The following is a 21,010-nucleotide window of genomic DNA, read 5'->3' as shown; positions in this document are numbered from 1 at the left end:
CAATGAAGGGTCTAGAACAATGAAGGCCTCACTGGAACAAAAGATTAGGGCCTTTATTTTGGAGATATTGGAGTTGATGTGACAGTATTAGAGGGACAGATAAAGTTTGAAAATTCATATTACATCACAGCTACATGGCTAGAGGTCAATCTCCTTCATAAAATGAATTTTGAAGCACATGATTGAAAAAGGAAATAAGTTATATTAGCTAGTACATTTGCTATAATCATAAAAACCGAAATATAGCTTTCTTTCATATTAACTTTATTAGTACTTATAAAATAAAAACAATTTATGAAAATATTTTCCTTTTCAAGATAGAGAAACTATAATTTTTATAAAATAAACACACCCATAATTGTTACAAAACATATCCTTGTATATACCTTAGACATTATGAAAGTGTTTAAGAATCATGCCTTGTAAAAGTTGGGAGAAGAAACATTTTCTCCAACCTTGGTCACATATAAGTACTTGACATTCAAGTACTTAAACCACACCGTTGAAATAAAACATGTCTCTAGCGTACAGGCCCAAAGGGATTTAACTTTCAAGGTCCCATAGGTTCTTTTATTGTGCAAGGTAAAGAACTTTGAGAGGATTCCCCGAGAGTTAATTTACCTTAGGTAGCTCAAGCAGTGGTTTGCTTTCCATACTTTTATCATGGAACTAAGGGAGGGGAGAAGGCCATGGAAATCCATCTTGGGCAGGTCCCCTCCCTTACATTCCTATCTATGGAGTGTGGCTCCTATAAGAGGATTTCTAACCTTTGAACTCAAAAATGCTCCAATTCTGTAATTATCTAAGAAACTTGCAAAATGATGCTTTTGCAACTCTAACTCCAATATCGTAGATTAGGCTAAAGTTATAATGATAGTGTAACTCCCCTAAATAGACTGCATTTAGGATTTGTCAGGTGGGAAGCATTTGGGAAGATCAGTAAGCCAAAAATTTTCTCTTGGAACTATTGGAAAAGATCCTTTCTCACCAAGGCATAAACCTCAGAAGCCAAGATCTTTCTTACTTTGGAAGAACTGTGATGAAAGGGTGGGAAAGAGCCTATAATTCTTTCAAATCTGCAGGCTTAAGATAATAATAGATGCTAGTTCTGACACAGTAAGAGTTGGAGACCATTATAGCCTCAGCAATAAAGGGTTCATTGTGACAAAGAATCGTTTACATCTACTCCCTACTTCCTGATTAACCTCCCAAGCTTTCCTAAATATTAAATTGTCTCTTTAACTGCAGAGTATTGGCCTGATGAAGTTTCAGATATAAAATATGTTGTTTGCATTCATGATGTTAGCATGATGGTGCAGAATTGACATTTAATATCATACTCATATACTAGACTTTAACAGGGATTTTTTTTTTCTATTCAAGAAACTACAAAAGCCAATCAACCATAGATTCACAGATCTTTACATTTAAAATGTAATATGAAGCATTATTACATAGAATTCCATAAGGGAAAAAGACTATAAAAATATAAGTTTAATAGGATCACTGTACTTTAAAAAGTTGTATTAAAAATACATATTCCAAAGTCCTCTAAGTATTTGGTTTAGAGGGTAAGGGAGGTATCTATTTGGGTAAACCATAAGAAACTTTGGTTTTTGCAAGTTAAAAAGGTAAAATCTTGGCAATTTCATATGGTTCAACCTAATGAAATCCTGAGAAAATTTTATTTGGCATCACACTATAAATTCAAAGAGAATTCATAGAAAATCACATTTCTGGTGAAGGGGAAAACACTTCAGGATGGAAATGTGCACATTGGCCATGCCAAGAATTCCTCTTGTGATTTAAAGACCTGAAATCTTAGTTAGGAAAAATCGAGTGCAATTTCAAAAAAACAGAGGACAATTAAAATTACAGGATGATAGCTACAGTTGCTAATGACACTGAAAGAGAAAATTATTAGCCAAATTTGGTGATTTAAAGACTTTTAAAAAAGTTTACATAGAAAAATTCCAGCATTAAAATGAAAAGGCACGAATATGGGTTAAAAGAATGATAATCATTTATAAAAGCCTTGAAAATAAGGCTAATTCATTTGTATGATTAACACCATTAAGTAGGCACCTATTCCAAGTTTCAGCTTTGGCCTCCTAAATGGAATTATGTTTCAAATGAATTATCAACATAATACTAATTATAGCAGCACTATTATCAATAAGTTTCTTAGCCTCTATACTGCTAAAAGAGCATCTAAAATTTCCTCTCTACCTATATTCCATCAGTACCAAAAATACACTTTAAAAAACTACCTATATTTATAGTAGAGCCCCAACAAATTTTGCAGTTTTTATTTAACTAATGATCTGTCCTCTTTCCAACGCCACCCCAACAAAAAAGCAAACCAAAACCAAAACATAATTGCTGAAAAAATGATTGCTAAACCAAACTAACTGGTTATTCTTAGCAAATTAAAGACATACCATATTCAAAAATGGTACTTTAATTATGTAATTTATTTAATATAATCAATGAAGTAATCCAGATTTTCCAGGTGTGTGCGTGTGTGGTGTGTCTGCACGGGGTGACCGTGTACTTGAAAAAAACAGGCATTTGGCAATCGTGTCATTTGGAACTCTGGCACCATTTATGAATGGCTGCTCCAGTACTACTGGCTACCACGCAGAGGGCGCCACCCACTGTCCACCACGTTGGCACATCATTAAAGAAAATAATCTGAAAGATAAAAGCAAAGACCACATCCATAGTCCTCATTAGTGCTACTGGCCCTGCTTTTTCTATTTGAATGCCTTTCGTGAGAAACACCTGACCCCCCAAACCGAAGAGCCCAATTAGTATGAGATATAGCCTGTCCAACCCACAGTACGGCAGACGCCATTCTCCTAATATAAAGAGGACGATGACGCCCTCGGTGAGGCCAAGTATCACATAATACCAAATGCTCAAAAAGTAGTCCACGGATTTCCCCATTTTCCTTAGGATAACCAGAGTCATGGCAGCAAACAAGGCATGTGCGACCGCTGCGAACGTGCCCTTCAGGTGAACCGAATAGCTTTCATTCACCTCCGCAGCGTCGGAACCAAACAAAAACGGTGGCCTCACAATCAAGATCACTCCGACGATCGTGAATAGGGTGAAGAGAACATCCCAAGGGCTATATTTTTCCTTGAGAAATATACAAGCAAATATAGACGTCAACACTGGACAGCTAAACGAGATAACCGTGGCGTCAGCGAGGGACGTCGCCTGGAAAGCGTAGTAGGCAAACATCATGGAGGCGGAACCGAGGAGTCCTCTGAGAACCAGGAAGATGCGCTGCCCTTTGGGGCCTACAAACCCACTTCTGCAAATTCAAACGGAGGACGGCATATTAAATGAACTCGGTATCTGTTTCTAAATTACAATTTTTAATTAAACATTATTTTAAAAGTCCTATCAAGAAATAAGGGAATAGTTAATTATGATAATGTCCACAACTACTATACACCTCTGAAAAATGTTTGCTAAGCATAGCTAATGACATTTAAATGTTCACAATATAAGCAAAAATAGTACAAGACAACCACATAAATAGCATAATTATAATTCAGTAAATATAGGTATCATTTCCCATATATATATTCTTGTAAAAAACACAAAAAGGAAAATCTACTGAAATTTTCATTGTGGTTATACCTTAATAGGTGAACTCATAGACAATTTTCCTTCTTTATATTTATTTTCCCCCAATTTTCTACAATGAAAATGTGTGATTTTTATGATAAATACAATTTCAAGATTTAGCTGCCCCATATAAGAAAACTTGGACCTGGCTAGTGTGCATTCCCAATCTCATAAGTTTTTCTAAAATTTATTTTAGCCACTGCATGTGAGGCAACTTCTCATTGTTCTCATTCGGAAAAAGAATTAAAACACACTGAAGGGCCGGCCCTGTGGCTAGGTGGTTAAGTGCGCGCGCTGCAATGCTGGTGGCCCGGGTTCGGATCCCGGGTGCGCATCGAGGCACCACTTCTCCATCCATCCTGAGGCCGAGTCCCACATACAGCAACTAGAAGGATGTGCAGCTATGACATACAACTATCTACTGGGGCTTTGGGGGGAAAAAATAAAATCTTAAAAAAAAAAAAAAAAAAACACTGAAAAAGAACCTGTAGCATTTGGCTAAGTATAATAACTGCTACTCAAATTTTTTCCCATTAAATATTTACTAAGCAGAGTACTGTGTAAGTTCCTGACTAGGCGCAGCTCGCTGATCCGTGTCAGGGCTGGACATCTTTAGGGCAGCATCTGGCCTGACATGGGGACACCTGGGTCCCTGAAATTAGAAATGATAGTGTGGTCACCTTTGGTCCATACTTTGAGAAGCTGAGTCTTCCAAGATAGTGAAACAAAAAATAGGTCAAAACAGATTAATGCCAAGGATTTAAGAAAATTCTTCTGTTGGCTTCCGGTCGATACTTGTATTCCAAAATGGAGAAGATGATGCTGTTAGCATCAGTGGTCTGTTGCCAACCTTAGAAATTTCTGAAGTCTCACCATCATTTCCTAATACTGTGACTTGTCCACACTGACACAGGAATTTCTGACAATACCGACCTTAGCAGATTTTCACCAAATCTTTGGGATATAGAGTGAAACTATTCTAATGACTCTGCATTGTGTTATAGACGCAAGGAGACTTTGGTGGCAAGCGACTGAAGCTTTTAATTTGGGGTTTAAGCATCTTTGCCCAACGAGAGAAAGAGCCAGGCAACTACCAGTAATCCAACTGGTCTCTCCACCCAGGGTTCTAAGTACACAGGGGTATGTAGAGGTTATAAGAGCTTGCAGGAGGCATAATTTTAACCTGGTGAGGGTGAGTGCAGGGGGTTCCATACGGAAGGGGAAGAGGGGCTGGGTGGGGAGAGAACAGTAAGGATGAGGACTAAAGATAGTTTTCATATACTTTCACATACAAAGCGCTCTGATCTATAATAAATTTTATTTGACCCTTGCAACCACCATGCAGAATCGAGGACAAAGAATATCATTCCCTCAACTTTACAGATGAGGACACTGAACATGAAAGTAGTTAAAAAGGCCTTGCTCAAGACACCTTTCCCCTTTCCCAAAGCGCCCTAGGGGGAAGACCTAAATATCATTACGGTAACCTTCTGTCTGCCCTGGTAAGAGAGAAGCCTGTTCTAATGAAAGAAACCTCTGACACTAGGAGACACTACCGCTTCCTCTCATTTACTTTTTTCTTCCAAATACTAGTTATGCCAAAGGAAAGAAGGGACGGTGGTACAAGATGGGGGGAATTATACAAGGAAAGCTTTGTTCTCAAAATGAGGGGTGGAGAATAACTGAATCTCTTTCTCCCTCTTTGTTGGGCACACAGTTTGCAGTTTTGAGAGAATCTTCTGTGGGTGGATCCTTGTGACTTAATTAATCAGAGCCAAAGGGTATAGGAACTGGTAAATCTATGAAAAGGATAAAGCAGATACTATAGAATAAATGATTTAAGCAGGTCAAAAGATTTACAAACATTAATTAATACCTTCTACTTTGCAGGTAAGAAATACTTACTTTCTGTATATTAAGCAAGGGATAACGACTATCATTTGGAACACACATCGGAATGCACTAATTTCTACAGCATGGATGTCTTCCACTTTTTTAACCAATAAAGAGGACAAGGAGAAAAGGAAGGCAGACAAAAATGTGTAAAACAAGCCAAGTCCAGGACAGGGTGCTTTCTTCTTGGCTTCTGAAAAAGATTAAATTCTGGTTAGTCCTTGCTTCCAAGTATATGTTTTCTCATTTTCACTTAGAAATTGAGAAAAATGGAACAGTGTTAATGGCTAACAGCCTACAAATATTATCTCCTAAGCATATCCATTCTCTGGACCTGAAACATTTCCCCACCAAGAATGAAGAACCACAGACAAAGGCAACAATGTAAACCTGTATTTTTCTAAATGTAGTTTCACCCTATAAAATAGATTCCCTTTGGCTCACTGAAGAATCATCCCTCACTTATAAGTCAAAAAGAAGTAAAAGGCTTGCCAAGATGGTGAGAAAAAATCTTTAAGAAACACTTGTCAAGATGGCTGGTGAAAAATACTTCCAAATGATATTTATACCATCTCACTGGTGAACTGGGCTTTATGAAGAAAGTGTTTTTTTCTGGAAAACAGTTTATAACTGTGTTATACGGCTACTTGCTGATTATCTGACTTCTCCCACAAGCCTGTAAGCTCCTCCAGGGCTGGGACCTCAGCTGTCTTGTTCACGCCTGGCACACCCTGAATAAATATTTGCTGAATAAAAGAATATGAAAGAACTTCATAGAAAGACGCAGAGTCTAGCACCACAGGCAGCAACATTCTGAGAAGGCTCTCTGTTTTGTTATTTTGAACCATTAATCAAATCTTTACTGAACTTTTCATGGTTTATGACATCTTCCATTTAGAGCATAAAACTCTTTGAGGGCAGGGGCTGGATTATCTACCCCTCTGTCCCCCCAATTTTTTTTTTTTTAATTTTGTATTAGAATTGCCATCTAATACCAACTTCTTGGCTTGATCTGAACGAAACTTCTCCTTTTTCCAGGCCATCAAGTATTCAATCCATTAATGACCATCTGTGTAAGCATTAAACTTTTGTTTAGTCACTACCTCTGTCTTAGATGCCTAAGACAGGAGTAGAATCTGCTTTCAATCTCACCCCGCCGTCATTCAGAGGAGAGCAAAATAGAGCAGGGTGAGCAGAGAACTCCCTAAAAGGCCACACACTGAGGAATATATTCTTTTTTGAAACTAACACAAAAACAAGGAGAGAATAAGAATACTGGCCCTCATCAGCTAAGAGCATAGCAGAGCTGAAGGATGTGTGGGCACATCAATTTGTAGTAAAATTAGGACTATCATTCTAATCTAGGAATTTACATTGTGTTATTCATCTATTGAAAAGTATTGCACAATAATGTTGTTGTTGTTGTTTTTTTTAAATGCCGTTCTCTGATAAATGCAAGCACCAGGTAATACATTTTAACATCCTCATGTTAGCTAGGTACCTTTGCCCACAAGTGACACTTTGCAAATCAGGACCAAAGTGTGATGATGCACAGTCTTTCTGGGGCATTCTATAGCCTGACCTTCGTAGTAAAATCCCCTCTGGTCAGAGGCCTCCACCTCTTCCTGTTGTAGATGCACAGCTGAAGAGAATAATTTGTTGCTGGCAGTCGTCATGTTATAGGTTATACATTATAAGTGCCAGAATCTTCCACGTTCTGTTCTGTACTATGTGCTCAGACACTGCAGAAACAAACTGTGCATACCCACTCAGCTCATGTGAAGGAAGCTTTAGAAGACTTCCAAGTTAAGCACCACAAAATACATGTCTTGGCTGTGGTCAGCCTGAGTTCAGCTTCTGAAATTTCAGGATTCAGGTCCAAATAAAATAGTTTTTCTTAAAAGAAACACAACCCATATATAGAACCTACACCCTCAGACAGAACAGAATGGAAAGATCAAGGACAGAAAACATCTCCCTTGTCTGTATGTCAAGGATCTTCTCCAACCTAAGCTTTTTAATTTTTTTCCAGGCATATTTTAACTTAACGTGATATTTTAACTCTTTTAAAACTTAATTTTACAGCCTTGGCTCTGATGATCTTTTTTCTTAAAACACATACATACACTCACATATTTTCTTGCCTACAAACTTAAGTTCCATGCTTCCTGATTGGGACAGGACAGTTGCTACAGGGCCTGGCTGAATTTGATTATTTGTTAAGGAGGGTGAGGACTGATTCCATTCAGACAAACCTCAGTCTCTTAACTGAATGATAATTTCAATTCTGTCAATGGAGATGAGCAAGAGAGTAACATAATCCAAAGAGGCATTTGCTTATGTATTGTGCTTCCATGTACACATCCCACTACAAGCATACCTAATAATCTGGCAACCCTCAACAACTGAAATTAAGTAGCCACAGTGCAATTTCTTGAGTTAGAAGAAAACTGAAAAGTTGCTCAGTTTCTCTATCCTCTGCTTTAAAATGGTGACTCATAACCTGGTTGGGAAGTAGAATCAACTGAGTAACTTTTAAAATTTCAATTCCCAAGCCCTACCCTAGACCCACTGAAACAGGATCTCTAACTGTAGAAAGCTTCACTAGTTTGAGAACCACTGCCACGCTAGAGAACTCACTCCTTCAGGGGGATGTGAGGCCCAGACCTAAGACAGCTTCTCCTTCCTTCAGTCTAAGATTTACACTGTCCCTCAAGAAAATAAATCGATGTCTTAGGATAGCTGTACGTTGTCTGTGGAGGTTATGCAAGAACGTAAGAAAAACGGGTGAGAGTTTCAACCTGAACTTGAAAATGAGCTTTGCTGAGATAACCAGTTGGATCAAGAGGCTAAAATGATACCGTCACCAAGTTCGATGGCAACAGTGCAGTGGTTTAAAGTGTTTCTACAGCAATCCTGTTTTCGGAATATTATCTGGTCACCTTACAATAACTAAGTCTTACTGTTAGCAACCGTCTTTGAAGTTGAAAGACCCCACAAGGTTCTCAGGTGCAAACTGTTTTCATAGGTTTGTCATTTTGCCACATGCTACCTGAGCATACAGTATTCCTCTTCAGCTCACAAACAGGGGAAACATTAACAGTTTGCAAGGACTGATTCAGCATTCTCCCAGAATGAAATTCAGCCATAGGGTGACCGCTTCAAAGGCTGCACATCTGGTCACCCCAGCTTGTGGTAACCTCTGCTCTGGAGGCTCTAGCCCATGCATAACTATCAGTCTGATAATTTCTGGTAGCATTTAGGAGAAAAATGGAGCAAGAATCATCTTCCTGGGGTTTATCTCTCTAAACTGGGGAAAGTGCATACAGGGAGGAGGGAAAAGTGGGGGGCGTGGGGTAGGAGGCATAGAAATCGTGGGTCACACTTAGAAGAGGCAACCCAGATGATGAGGTGGTGCAGACTGTGTAACTTTGTTTTGAAAGGAGATCTGCCTATTTCCCTCTTCTTCCAGAAAGCTGCTCCAAGTGAGTGGTGAAGTTCAAGGAGGAATGTGTTTGTGGCCAGGAGAAAGTGCCTTGGGCTGGGTCTCTGGCAAGCTGGGATCCTAACCCTGGTGCTGCCTGGACCTGTGCCCTGTCTCACCCACACATGCTGGTTCTTGGGGAAAATAAAACAAAAAGCCCCCCAAAGCCCTCACCTTCCTGGGCCTCACTTTCCTCATTTGTGAAAGGAAGAGGTTGAATAAGATCAAGGGTTTTTCACACGGGGTCCTCGGCTTTAGGGATGGGTCCGTGAACCTCTTAACCATGTATGTAAGATTGTGCCTCTGTTTCGTTTTGCATCAGTTGCAAAAAAGTCCTCGTAACCGAAAAAGTTTTAGAACCAGTGGTCCCACTCAACTCTGCCCTCCCAAGATTCTAAGACTCTGGGACAAACATTTTCTATACTGGATGCTTTTCAACTTTCTCTTCGGGGGACACTGTCAACCACCGAGACCAGTTTTCATGGTTTGCTTCCTCCCAACCTCGGCCGGCTTCGAGTTGGCCTTTCTCGCTGAGCCCCCAACCTCTGACCTCGGGCAGGGCGCACGGAAATGCAATCTGACTCCACGGTCCTGCCGGCAACACTTTAATTATAGGAACAGTTTTCGAATCCCAAATGGGTTCCAAACAGAATCAGAAACTTTCTCCGGTCTTTGCGCCGGCAGGGGCGCAGGGGGCTTCTGCTTTGCAGCCCCCCAGGTGACAGCTCGAGGGTTTTCCCCAGCCCTGGGCAGGGTGGGGATGGGGGCGCGGTCCGCACCGCGCCCCCGGCCCGCAGCGGCGGGGACCCCGGCCGCTGGCGCCCGCCCGGCCCCCCAGCAGTGAGATCCGCGCCGGGGTCCGCACCCCGCACTCACCCGGCTGCGCGCACGAGCCGCACGGCGAGGAGCGGCACAGCCAGCACCTGCCCGGGCCGGGCGTCTCCGCTGCCTCGGCGGCCGCGGGCTCCTCGCTCGCGCCGGGGGGCGGATCGTCCGTCAGGGTCAGCCCGAGCTCCGGCAGCTCGGCGGCCCCGGTGCCGTCCAGGGGCCGCATCGTGCGGCCAGCGCTCTCCCTGCGGCCACCGCGGCGTCTGGCGCCGACAGCAGCGGCCCGGCTGCTCGGCTCTTCCGGCCGCGGCGGCGGCGGCGGCGGCAGGGCGCATGCGCGCGGTCCCCCCCCCCCCCCGCCCCCGCGGGGGATCGTGCTCGTCCTCCGCTGCACTCTTACCTACAGGTCCCCGAGCCTCCTGCGCAGGGGGTGGCTGCCCGCTTCTCTGGTCAGGCTGCGGTGCCCACAGCTGGCCCGAAGGCGTCCACCCCTCTGCTGCGGTCCGGCTAGACTGGCCAGGGGTTTGGAGTCATCCTTCCTAAGGCACACTGGACCCTTTCTGTAAAGAGTGGGAGGGACGCCCGCGGGTCCTGTGGCCTTCTCTTGGGGCAGGCCGTCAGGAGGTCAGGAGGGTGTGCCTTTATTTATTGGTGTGGCGCCGCATTCAGCGCCTTTGGGTACCCTGGAGAACTTGCCGAGGACTGTGCCTGTCTTTGAAGGATCGAGGTTTTCCCCCTGTTGTCTCATTGCCACTTATCCAAGGAGGGTACAATTTTACTGCTTTTAGGTTTTAAAAAAAAGATTAGCATGTAACCATAGGGAGAATATATCTGTAAGACTGGGGCAGAACCCATTTATATGTTTTTTGTAACAGTTGGCATTCATTATTGCTCTTTGCCTGCCCTCCTCCTTTCCCTCCTTCCTTCCTTCTTCCCTCCCTCCCTCCTTTCCTCCCTTCCTTCCAACTGAGAGATCCTAATTTGGTTAGATGTAAGATTCCAATAATCGGGTGTAATTACACCTGGTACAATGAAAGATGTTATGTCGTTTGGCCCCAGGATTCACTAATAACCTGTTTATGTTTACGCAAATCTTCTTCCGTCTCTGCTTGCTTTAGATGTAGAGGGACAGTCTCTGGGCAAGGAGGAACCTGTCTAAACTCTTCTAGGGCCGAGCGCAAGCAGATTACCAAACGAGAGTAAGGTTTGCCTTTATTCAGATATTTACAGGAAGTGGTCCACAGCTGAACAATATTGAACTTGAAGTCAGAAGTCCTGGGTTCTGGCCCTGATTCTGTCCCTGAGTGTGTGACCTGGAACAGTCACCACCGTACTACTTGGAGCCTTGTTCATTTCATTTAATTAGTGGAGATGAAATGTTTCTCTCCCAAATTTGCAGTTATTCAAATAAAGTGTAATAAAGTGGGGGAGGGCCGGCCCCGTGGCTTGGCGGTTGGGGGCGCACGCTCCGCTGCTGGCGGCCTGTGTTTGGATCCCGGTCGCTCACCGACCCACCGCTTCTCCGGCCATGCTGGGGCCGTGTCCCGCGAACAGCAGCTAGAAGGATGTGCAGCTATGACATACAACTATCTACTGGGGCTTTGGGAGAAAAAAATAAATAAATAAAATTATAAAGTGGGCGAAAGCACAGCGTGACCTGGAAAGCACTTTACTGGAAAATCAAGGTGTATTTTTAACTAGAGTGAACATATAATTTATCCTCTAAACTGGAACCCTTCTTTTCCTTTTTCCTTTTAGTACTAATTAATTTATTTTTTTGCCCTCACTCCTGCCTCTCCACCCTCCTCACAGGAACCAGCACCTTCCCCGCTCCAGCTCTTCTCCACCCCTTTTCTTTTAGAGTGAAAGGGAGAGCTCTTTTAAAAAATTATGCAGGGTAACAGGTATAAACTGGGACTGTCCTAGGCAAACTGGGACAGATGATCACCTGAATTCTAACTTGATTAACAAACCTTTGCCTTTTCTTAAAAAGAATTTAATGCTGCTTACAAAAATATGTGTGACTGATTTTATTGTTGTTGGTTGTGTTTGTTGTGGTGGTGTTTTAGTGAGGAAATTGAGGGAGGGGTGGTGAGAGTGATAGATCACGGTCATAAAGCAAGAACCAAGAAGCTTCTCCAAAAGTCTAGAAATCAAGTGTAGTTTCACAATTGCATCCTGAGATTTAGTGCAGAAGGTTTGAAGATCCCCCTCTTCAAATGGTGACGATGGTGCCTAGGAAGTGTAAGGAAGAAAGAACTGGGATGATTTGAGCAAGTACTTTGCTAGTTCACTTTCAACACCATCCTCAAAAGGGGAGAAGAAAGAGAGAAGAAAATGGGTACCACACCAGTATCGACTAAAGTGACTAGAGGGTGATGGGATGATTTTGGTCTTGCGGTTTATTCGCTTTAACTTCCTTTCCCTCTGCTGCTGACCTTGATATATGAATGATATTTTCTGGTTTGGTAAACAAACGTGAGCCATGCAAATATAAAAAGCAACTGGAAAGTATGGACCAGACTAGAAGTAAGAAGACAGGGCTCTGTTGCAGCTCCACCCAGAAGAGGTGTAGCGTAGTTAAGTTCTTCTGTAAGCATTGTCATTTCAAGTTAAGTTCTTCTGTAAGCATTGTCATTTCAAGGCTCTGGTGACAATGACATCGAGCTGGTGAGAAATGGATTTCCCCCATAGTGTGAAGGGTGGGACAGAAATCCTAACTGTGGGGGAGACCATCTCAGAGCCCATTGCAGTGGTCTAGGGGAGGTTCTAACCCAAGGCAGAGGAAGCAGGGAGCAAGGATTGATTTTGAGGTAGTTAGGAGATGGAGTGGACACAGATTTGTTGACTAGATGTGAAAGAGCACTGCTTCTGTCTACAAAGTCATGCAGTATTCCACCTGAAACTCTTCTGCTTCTGAAGGAATTCAATCCTAAGTGAGAACAGGAGCTCTCACTATGATGCCAGGTAACCACAATGGGGGTGGCACTCCCACAGTTCTGGTGTCAAGAAGGAAGAAGGAAGATGAAAGTAGAATAGAGGTGGTTTCTTGCTGTCCCATTAGCAAGTGAGAGTCCAAGTTCCTTGTCACCTCAGTGGTGGCAGACGGAGACCTCCAGCTGCTGTGGCGGGAGTTCACCTCCTGACTTCCACTACTGTTTGCACATCAGGAATGTTCTTAAGTGAGACATTTGTAAATCAGGAACTCTCTTTTCCTACCTGATTCATGTCAGACTGGTACCTTGGTACTGATTTGAAAGACTGCTTTTTTGTTTTCTCAAAAACTGTTAGTTTCTTACTCTTTTAACTAATGCACCTTATGATTTGGAAAATGGCAGTTGGTTCCAAGGAGTGAGGTCCAGTGTTTGTGCTTTGGGGAAAATTGTTACCGAACCAGGTTCGTTTTGCCTGCTGCCCAGAAAGCCAATCACCGAGACGATGAGATTGCAGCGAGAGAGGGTTTAATCACAAGGCAGCCACGTGAGGAAATGGGAGAATGAGTCTCAAATCCACTTCCCTGAAAACTGGGACTCAGGGATAGTTATGGGATAGGGGGGCAAGGTGGTCTGAAATGTGGAGATAGATGATTGGAGGTGAGGAGAGGTGAGGTAATTGATGATCTGCACAAGCGTAGTCAGACTTCATGCCTTCATGGGACACATGTTCACAAAATCTTGGTGTTGGCATGACCCAAGGGTGGAGTTTTTAGCCTCTTGACGTCAAAAGGTCGCTTATCTGACATCTGTGCGGGCCCAGTTGATGGGTTGGTGGTCTCAACCAGCATGAAGTGGACAAGGGGTTCAAATTCCTGAAAAACAGCTCAAACATCCATTACCATGGTGACCCTGGCTTCAAAGAGATGTTATCTATAGGAATCTAGTGGGAGTCAGATAGCATATTGCCTAAATAGTACAGTTAACGATGGGCGGGGGAACAGCTAAAAGCTATAGCCAGTAATTGCAAAAAGGAAAAAAACTAGTCTTTGGTCCCTAGCTACTTAATCATCAATGGCTAACTCTTTGCCGGTTTCAAAATCAGTTCTGTGGCACATAAGATCATAATTCTAAATACCGCGGTAAATGAAAGAGGGAAAGCAAAGAGAGGTGGTTTAGTGTAAATTTAGGTACTACATCGTAGAGACAAAATAAACTGTTCAAATAGATGATAAGAGCTGACTCTGGAAATACAACTGGAAAAAAAATGCCAAGATTGGTTCCTCAAAAAAATTAAGCATAGAGGTGGCTGGCGCCATGGCTTAGTGGTTAAGTGTGTGCGCTCCACTACTGGCGGCCCGGGTGCGGATCCCGGGCGCGCACCGACGCACCACTTTTTTGGCCATGCTTAGGTGGCGTCCCTCATACAGCAACTAGCAGGGTGTGCAACTATGACATACAACTATCTACTGGGGCTTTGGGGAGAAAAAGGGAAAAAAAGGAGGAGGATTGGCTATAGATGTTAGCTCAGGGCTGGTCTTCCTCAACAAAAAGAGGAGGATTGGCATGGATGTTAGCTCAGGCCTGATCTTCCTCACACACACACAAAAATTAAGCATAGAGTTAGCTTATAATCCAGCAATTCCTTTTCTGAGTGTATACCCAGAAGAATTCAAAGCAGGGACTCAAACAGATATTTGTCCCCCCATGTCCATAGCAGCATTCTTCGCAATAGCCAAAATGTGGAAACAACCCGTGTCTACCAACAGATGAATGGATAAACAAAATGTGGTATATACATACAATGGAATATTATTCAACCTTAAAAAGGAATGAAATTCTGACACATGCTACAATATGGATGAACCTTGAAGATATGTGGTAAGTGAAATAAGCCAAACCTAAAAGGACGAATACTGTATGATTCCACTTATATGAGGGGCCTAGAACAGTCAAATTCATAGAGACAGAAAATAGAATTGTGGTTGCCAGGAGCTGATGGGAGGAGGGAATGGGAGTTATTGTTGAATGGGTACAGAGTGTCAGTTTGGGATAGTGAATAGGTTCTTGAGTGGATAGTGGTGACAGTTGTACATCAATGTGAATTCACTTAAGGCCATTGAACTGTACATTTAAAAATGGTTAAAATGGTAAATTTTATGTTGTCAATATTTTACCACAATAAAAAAAAGTTTAAAAAGATGCCAGGGAAAACCCTTCTGAGAGTGTGCAACAGAGAGCTAATACACCAGCAACGTAGATCCAAAGTTGAAATAAACTGTCTGTCTACAAACGGAGACGTGAAAGATATTTTCCCCAGCACTGGCCATGCCGTCTCTTCAGTTCTGGTTCATAATTATAGAAGGAGGATGACCATGCGTAAAAAAAGGAAATGATAGGAAAAGAGATAGCATGGTATAGTGTGTTCTGGGCTTCCGAAACTTTTCCATCCAAGTATCCCACATGGCTAAAAAGTGTGAACTTGGAACTCTAAACTTCCATTTCTGGAGACAGAGTTTAAAGCCCTTATCAGAAATGAGAAATTTCTTTGATGTCCCATGTCCCGTCTTAAAAATTTATGTAAATATTCCATTCTATGCCTTAATATATTTATGTTTATCTTAGTACCATTGTTCATGTAACTCATTCAACTAACATTGGTTGAGTGCTACACTGGACCATTTACAGTTCTTAGCAGAGGCGGAGTGGCGAACAACGGAGACAAGGCTGCAGTCCCCACAGCGATAGGATAGGGATGATGGAGGAATAAAATATGATGCTAGCATTACTTAGCATCATGCAAAACTGACGCCTGAGTGGTGTGTGACTTGTTTAGCTTCCTGTTCCCTCTCAGTTTGACATACACTGGCCTGAGAGTCAGGACACGGGCTTCTGTGTGGTCTGGACAAATCCACTCAGCTCTCTCAACCTCCATTTCCTCAGCTTGGAATTCACATGGCTGGATCCCCAAGCAGTCACTGTTGGGCAGAGGAGCACTCTGTAGGCCTTGCTATGGCTGGGACTTTCTCCAGTGATTCCTGGCTTTCCTATTCTCCTCTGTTCCCACACTACAAAAGGTAGCTCCCGTTAAATGATTTCTGGCACCCCGGGGACCGTGCATCCTCCTGTGGGAACTTGCTTCTGTTTGCAGATTCTTTGAGAGTGATGATGCCTGAACTTTAGACTTGGCCCTAGATGATAAAAGGACAACCTAATCCACTTTAACCCCAAACTTGTTATTACTTGGGATTTGACTTCCACTCAGTTCATATTTTAATAATTACCATTTATTAAATGCTCAAAACATGCCAAGCACTGTTAAATGCATAAGGGTTAAAAGCAGGGGTCTGGAGTCAGACTGCCTGGCTCTTGTCCTGGCTGCCTTATTAGCTGTGTGACCTTAGACAAGTGACTTAGCCTCTCTCAGAGCCTCTATTTTCATGTCCACTATTTTCCCTCCACTCTCTTGCTCCATTTCTTTTCCCGTTCCTGGATCTTTTTCCAACTTTTCATGCTGTCAAACAAAAAGGGGAAAATATTAATTTTTAGTAATAAGAGACCTCAAGGAGGAAGAAGGCTTGCGCAAACTGTCAGTGAGCGGAGAATTGCAACATTAAACATAAAGAGTTATTTACTCTACAGACAAACAGATGTGTGGACACTCGTGCGTGTGTTCACACACACACACATGCACACAGTTCTTGGCTACCACAAGCTAATCCGAGGCCAGCACTAGGCTTCTGAAGCAGCAGCAATTTCACCTTCAGTGGTTGTAGGGATAGAAAGCACTCAAGAAGTTCCATTTTGATACAAATCCAGGTATATTTATTTAACCTTTCTACTTTTTCCACATATTCTTTTTAAATTATAGAACTAGGTTTTGAAGTTTTAGGCAACATTTAATTTTTTAACAGGACAAAAGGATATACTATAAAGAATAACATCTTTTCTCTCTTCCCCCAATCCCATCTCTCAGAGGCAATCACTGTAAACAATTTCTGTTTTTAACTCTTCCAGTAGTTGTCATCATACTCTTACACATTTCTAGGTCTCTAGGTACTGATGTATCAATTTTTTATGATTTCTTTTATTCTGCTTTGGAAGATGAAGAATTTTAGTGCCCTTTGCCACCTCGTACTTTCCCTTGTTCCTGTCATATTTTTTGATCAACTGGAGTCTGGCCAAGTTGAAATCCGGCAAGGTGGGGACATGTTTGACTTTAGGATAATAGTCATTGCCTGTTGTCAAGTCTTTATTCTTGCCAGGCAGGCAATGTGCTGACACTTTGTATTTGATAATTTAATTAGTCTTCATACTCACACAGTAAATAGGCACTACTGCCATTTTATGGATAGGAAAATTGAGGCTTTGTCTAGTTATATAACTTGCTCAGAGTCTTATAGTTAATAACTGGTGGAGCTAGATTTAACCTAGGCTGTAACACTCAAGCCTACATTCTGAACCGTTACTGCCCTACAAAAACAAATGCCTTAAGGCTGGTCTAGTTCTGCCAAGATGAATATTTCCTTCATCCTGCAAGTTGTGTGTGCACGTGTGTACATGTAGGTGCATGTGTATCCACATTTATAATATGTTGAAATAAAATGTATGACAATTGTGACAATGATATCTTAGAACAGGAGACAGGAAATGGAATGTTATAAGATTCTTCATATATAGATACACATTATTTTGTTCAAGACAGTCAATTATCTTTTAAAGAGATTAAAAATGAGGAGAAAAATCTTTTATATATATTCAAATATTTACCATTTCTAACACTCTTCATTTCTTTGTGCAGATCTAAGTTTCTATATGGTATCATTTTCCTTCAGCCTGAGGAAATTTTAAAAACATTTTCTGCTGGCGACTAATTCTCTCGGTCTTTGTTTGTCTGAAATGTGTCTTTATTTCTCTTTTGTGTTTGAGGAATATTTTTGTTGGATATACAATTATGGGTTGACAGTTTTTTTCTTTCGTTCCTTTAAAGATCTTGTTCCGTTTTCTTCTAGCTTGAATTGTCTCTGATGAGAAGTCAGTTAAATTCTTATCTTTGTTTCCTTGTTTTCTCTGGCAACTTTTTATTATTGATTTTCACCGATATGCATTGGTATAGGTTGTAATTTTCTCTGTGTTTATCCTGCTTGAGGATCATTGAGCTTCTTGGATTTCCAGGTTGATATTTTTCATCAACGGAAAATTAGCAGCCATTATTTCCTCCAACATTTTCTCTCTCCCCCTGCCCCACTGGCCTACACCCCCGAATTTTTGAGACTCTGATTATACAAATGTTAGACTGTTTGATTTTGTTTCACAGATCACTGAGATTATTCATTTTTTAATCCCCTTTTCTCTCTGTGCTTTGGTTTGGATAGTTTCTGTTTCCTGTCTTCAAGTTCACTTCTCTTTCTTCTGTAGTGTCTAAGTTGATGTCAAGTCCATCTAATGAGTTTTTCATTTTGGGTATTATATTTTTCAACTCTAGAAGTTCCATTTGGATCTTTTCTATAATTTTTATTTTTTTCCTCATTGTGTTCATGTTTTCCTTTAAGTCCTGGGATATATTTATAACAGTTTGAAAGTCCTTACCTGCTAATTCCATCATCTCTGTCGTTTCTGGGTCTCCATATTGACTGACTTTTCTCCTTATTATGGGTTGCACGTTTCTACTTCTTTTCACGTCTGGTATTTTTTTTATGGGATGTTGGACAGAGTCTAGGTTTTGTTGTCTTCCTTTAAGGAGTGTTTAACTTTGCTCTGGCCTATAGTTAATTTAGTTGTGGATCAGCTTGATCCTTTCAAAGTTTGACTTTAAGCTCTTCTAGAATGGGTTTAGAGTAGAGTAGCTTTAACTCTGTGGCTAGATTATTTTTATTCATAAGAGGTGGACTTTTTGGATTGCTAATGAATGTCCTGGGTGTTTAATGAGATCTCTTCACTCTGGTTGATTAGAACTCAAAAGTCTCCCAAAACTTTGTGAGCTTCACAGTTATTCAGTTCATAGCTCCTTGAAAGTTGTTCTTTTCCCGGTACTTTTTTTTCCCTAGACTGTGTGCAGATTTCTGAAGTTTCTCTCTTCATGGTATCCTCCTCTTTCATAGTTTCTCTGTGAATTCCAGCTGTCTTAGTCTCACCGAACTAAAATCTCTGTCTCCTCAACTGAGCAAGACTGCTCTGCTTTGCTTGGGTTCTCTCTCTTTATGCCAGAATCTAAGTACCTTTAAACCTAAAGCTGGGGCAGTTGCAGGACTTACCTCACTTGTTTCCCTTCTCTCAGACATTAAAGTCTTGGACAGCCTGTTGTTCAGAGTCTAAAATAAATGTTCTTAATATTTTGTCCATATTTATCTATACTTTATTTATGGCAGGGGGGCTAAGATAATATCAGTTACTCCATCACAGCCTGAACTGGAAGTCCTCCATCCCCAGTTTTGATCTAATGAAGTGAAGATCCCTTTGGTGATAGTTATACTGAAAGCTCAGAAATTGAGATGGTCTTATCAAATAGTAAGGACATTTTGGGTTTTGATCCCATGCAGATATGCAGTTACTAGCAACTCCTTGAGTCTTTAGCCAATAAACCAACCAAGTCTCCCACACCTTCTGAAACCCATTGACTTCTTCCTTTCACTCTCCTTTCTTATTGGCCAATTAGTGTAGGTTCAACTACTTGCTTAATGCCATACTGTTACTGTACTTGTAGAGATTTTCTTTAATGTTATTAATTATCATGTAGTATCATGTATCATAATTATTTTTGTAAAATAGTATTTTATTGAAGTATAACGATACAGGAAAATGCACAAATCATAAGTGTACAGCTCAATGAATGATTACAAATTTAGTGCACTCATGAAAAGAACACCCAGATCAAGAAATAGAACATAATCAGTTCTCCAAAAGTCCTCCTTGTGCCTCCTCCCCGTCACTACATCCCCTCCAAAGATAGCTACTCTCCAGACTTCTAAAACTATACGTTAGTTTTGCTTGTTTTTAAACTTCATATGATTGGAATTCTATAGTATGCACTTGTTTTTATGTGGCCTCTTTCACGCAATATCGTATTTGTGAAATTTATCCTTGTTGCTCTATGTAGTTTTAGTTGATTTATTGTCTTTACTATATGACATTATATTTTATGAATATATCATGCATCATTATCAGTTTTGACTATTATGAGGGGCACTGCCACATTTAGAACTATAGTATCTCTTGCCCATTTATAGTATTTCCATTGCAAAACCTTGGAGAGACTACTGGACCTGAGTTCCAAAAAGTGTTATCATCCTCTGTATATATTGAATTTTAAAACTCAAATTTGTATTAATTCACAAATATTTTTTAATTATGTACTATGTGCCAGGTACCAGGCTAGACACTAGGGCTGGGGAACTTTGAGGATTTCACAGCCTAGTGAGAAGGGTTAGACATATAAGTAGATAATCACAATATACTCTAGTAATATGTTAGCAAGAGCCATAACTATGACTTGTTAAAATTACTTTAAATGATATAATTTTTTAAACATTCATTTTTCACAATAGGCCTCAGACTGTATTAGGGGACCAATTTTGTGGCATTCCCATGGGCGCCTTTACAGATAATTTAGACGGATTTAGAAAGATTAAAGAGAGTCATTCGTTTCAAAGAATCGCAATGTTCAGTCAATTGAGAAGATCCTATTATGTATCAAAGAAATGCCAGTGTCATTCCCACGGGCTTTCCTTCCTCCATGTTCCCCTTAAATGACCTTGGCCCTTTTCATTTCTCACTTAAGTCCTCTCTCAACCAGCTCATCCATTCCCTGGGGTTTAACTACCGCTTGTATCTGTCCATGACCCCCATATCTTTAACTCTACTCCAGTTCTCTCTCTGAACCCTATTTAACTACCCTGGTATCTAACTACCTTTCAGATACCGACACCTAAACTGGTGCATCAGTTCAATAGGTCCCTAAGAACTCCTGTCTTCACGGTCCTCTCTTCCTCTCTTTCCTATCCTGGTGGATCAACTAACATTCACTCAAGCTGGGAGCCATTTTAGACTCTTTCTTCTCCTTCACCCTCCACATTCAGTCAATCAATAAGGCTTATTAATTCTACCTTGTAACTATATCTTGAATCTGTCTGCTCTCTTTATTTCTGTGGCCACTATTCTGATTTAAACTGTTGCTATTTCTTTCTGGATTATTGCCATTGCCTTCTCACAGACCTTCCTGGCTTCAATCTTA

General features: G+C 41.3%; 1 protein-coding gene across 2 annotated transcripts; it reads right to left on the bottom strand.

Annotated features, from left to right (window-relative positions):
* Nucleotides 1-243: 243 nt before the first annotated feature.
* SLC35G1 (solute carrier family 35 member G1) lies at nt 244-10,129 on the bottom strand. Of its 2 annotated transcripts, none has more exons than XM_087432291.1 (3): nt 9,896-10,129; nt 5,548-5,725; nt 244-3,322 (listed from the first exon to the last, which is right to left on the bottom strand). In XM_087432291.1, exons 1-3 carry the CDS (start codon nt 10,071-10,073, stop codon nt 2,584-2,586), a joined length of 1,095 nt encoding a protein of 364 aa, XP_087288417.1. In that variant the 5' UTR covers nt 10,074-10,129; the 3' UTR covers nt 244-2,583. The 2 variants fall into 2 exon arrangements, with proteins under 2 accessions (XP_087288417.1, XP_087288416.1); XM_087432290.1 differs by having other exon boundaries at nt 5,548-5,728; nt 9,896-10,128.
* Nucleotides 10,130-21,010: the final 10,881 nt, after the last annotated feature.

This window comes from Ceratotherium simum, chromosome 6 (genome assembly GCF_057802395.1).
Source record: "Ceratotherium simum simum isolate JZ-2026a chromosome 6, ASM5780239v1, whole genome shotgun sequence".
Lineage (NCBI taxonomy): Eukaryota > Metazoa > Chordata > Mammalia > Perissodactyla > Rhinocerotidae > Ceratotherium > Ceratotherium simum.
Note: the sequence above shows the minus strand (reverse complement) of the source record. Positions and strands in the feature narration are given on the sequence as shown.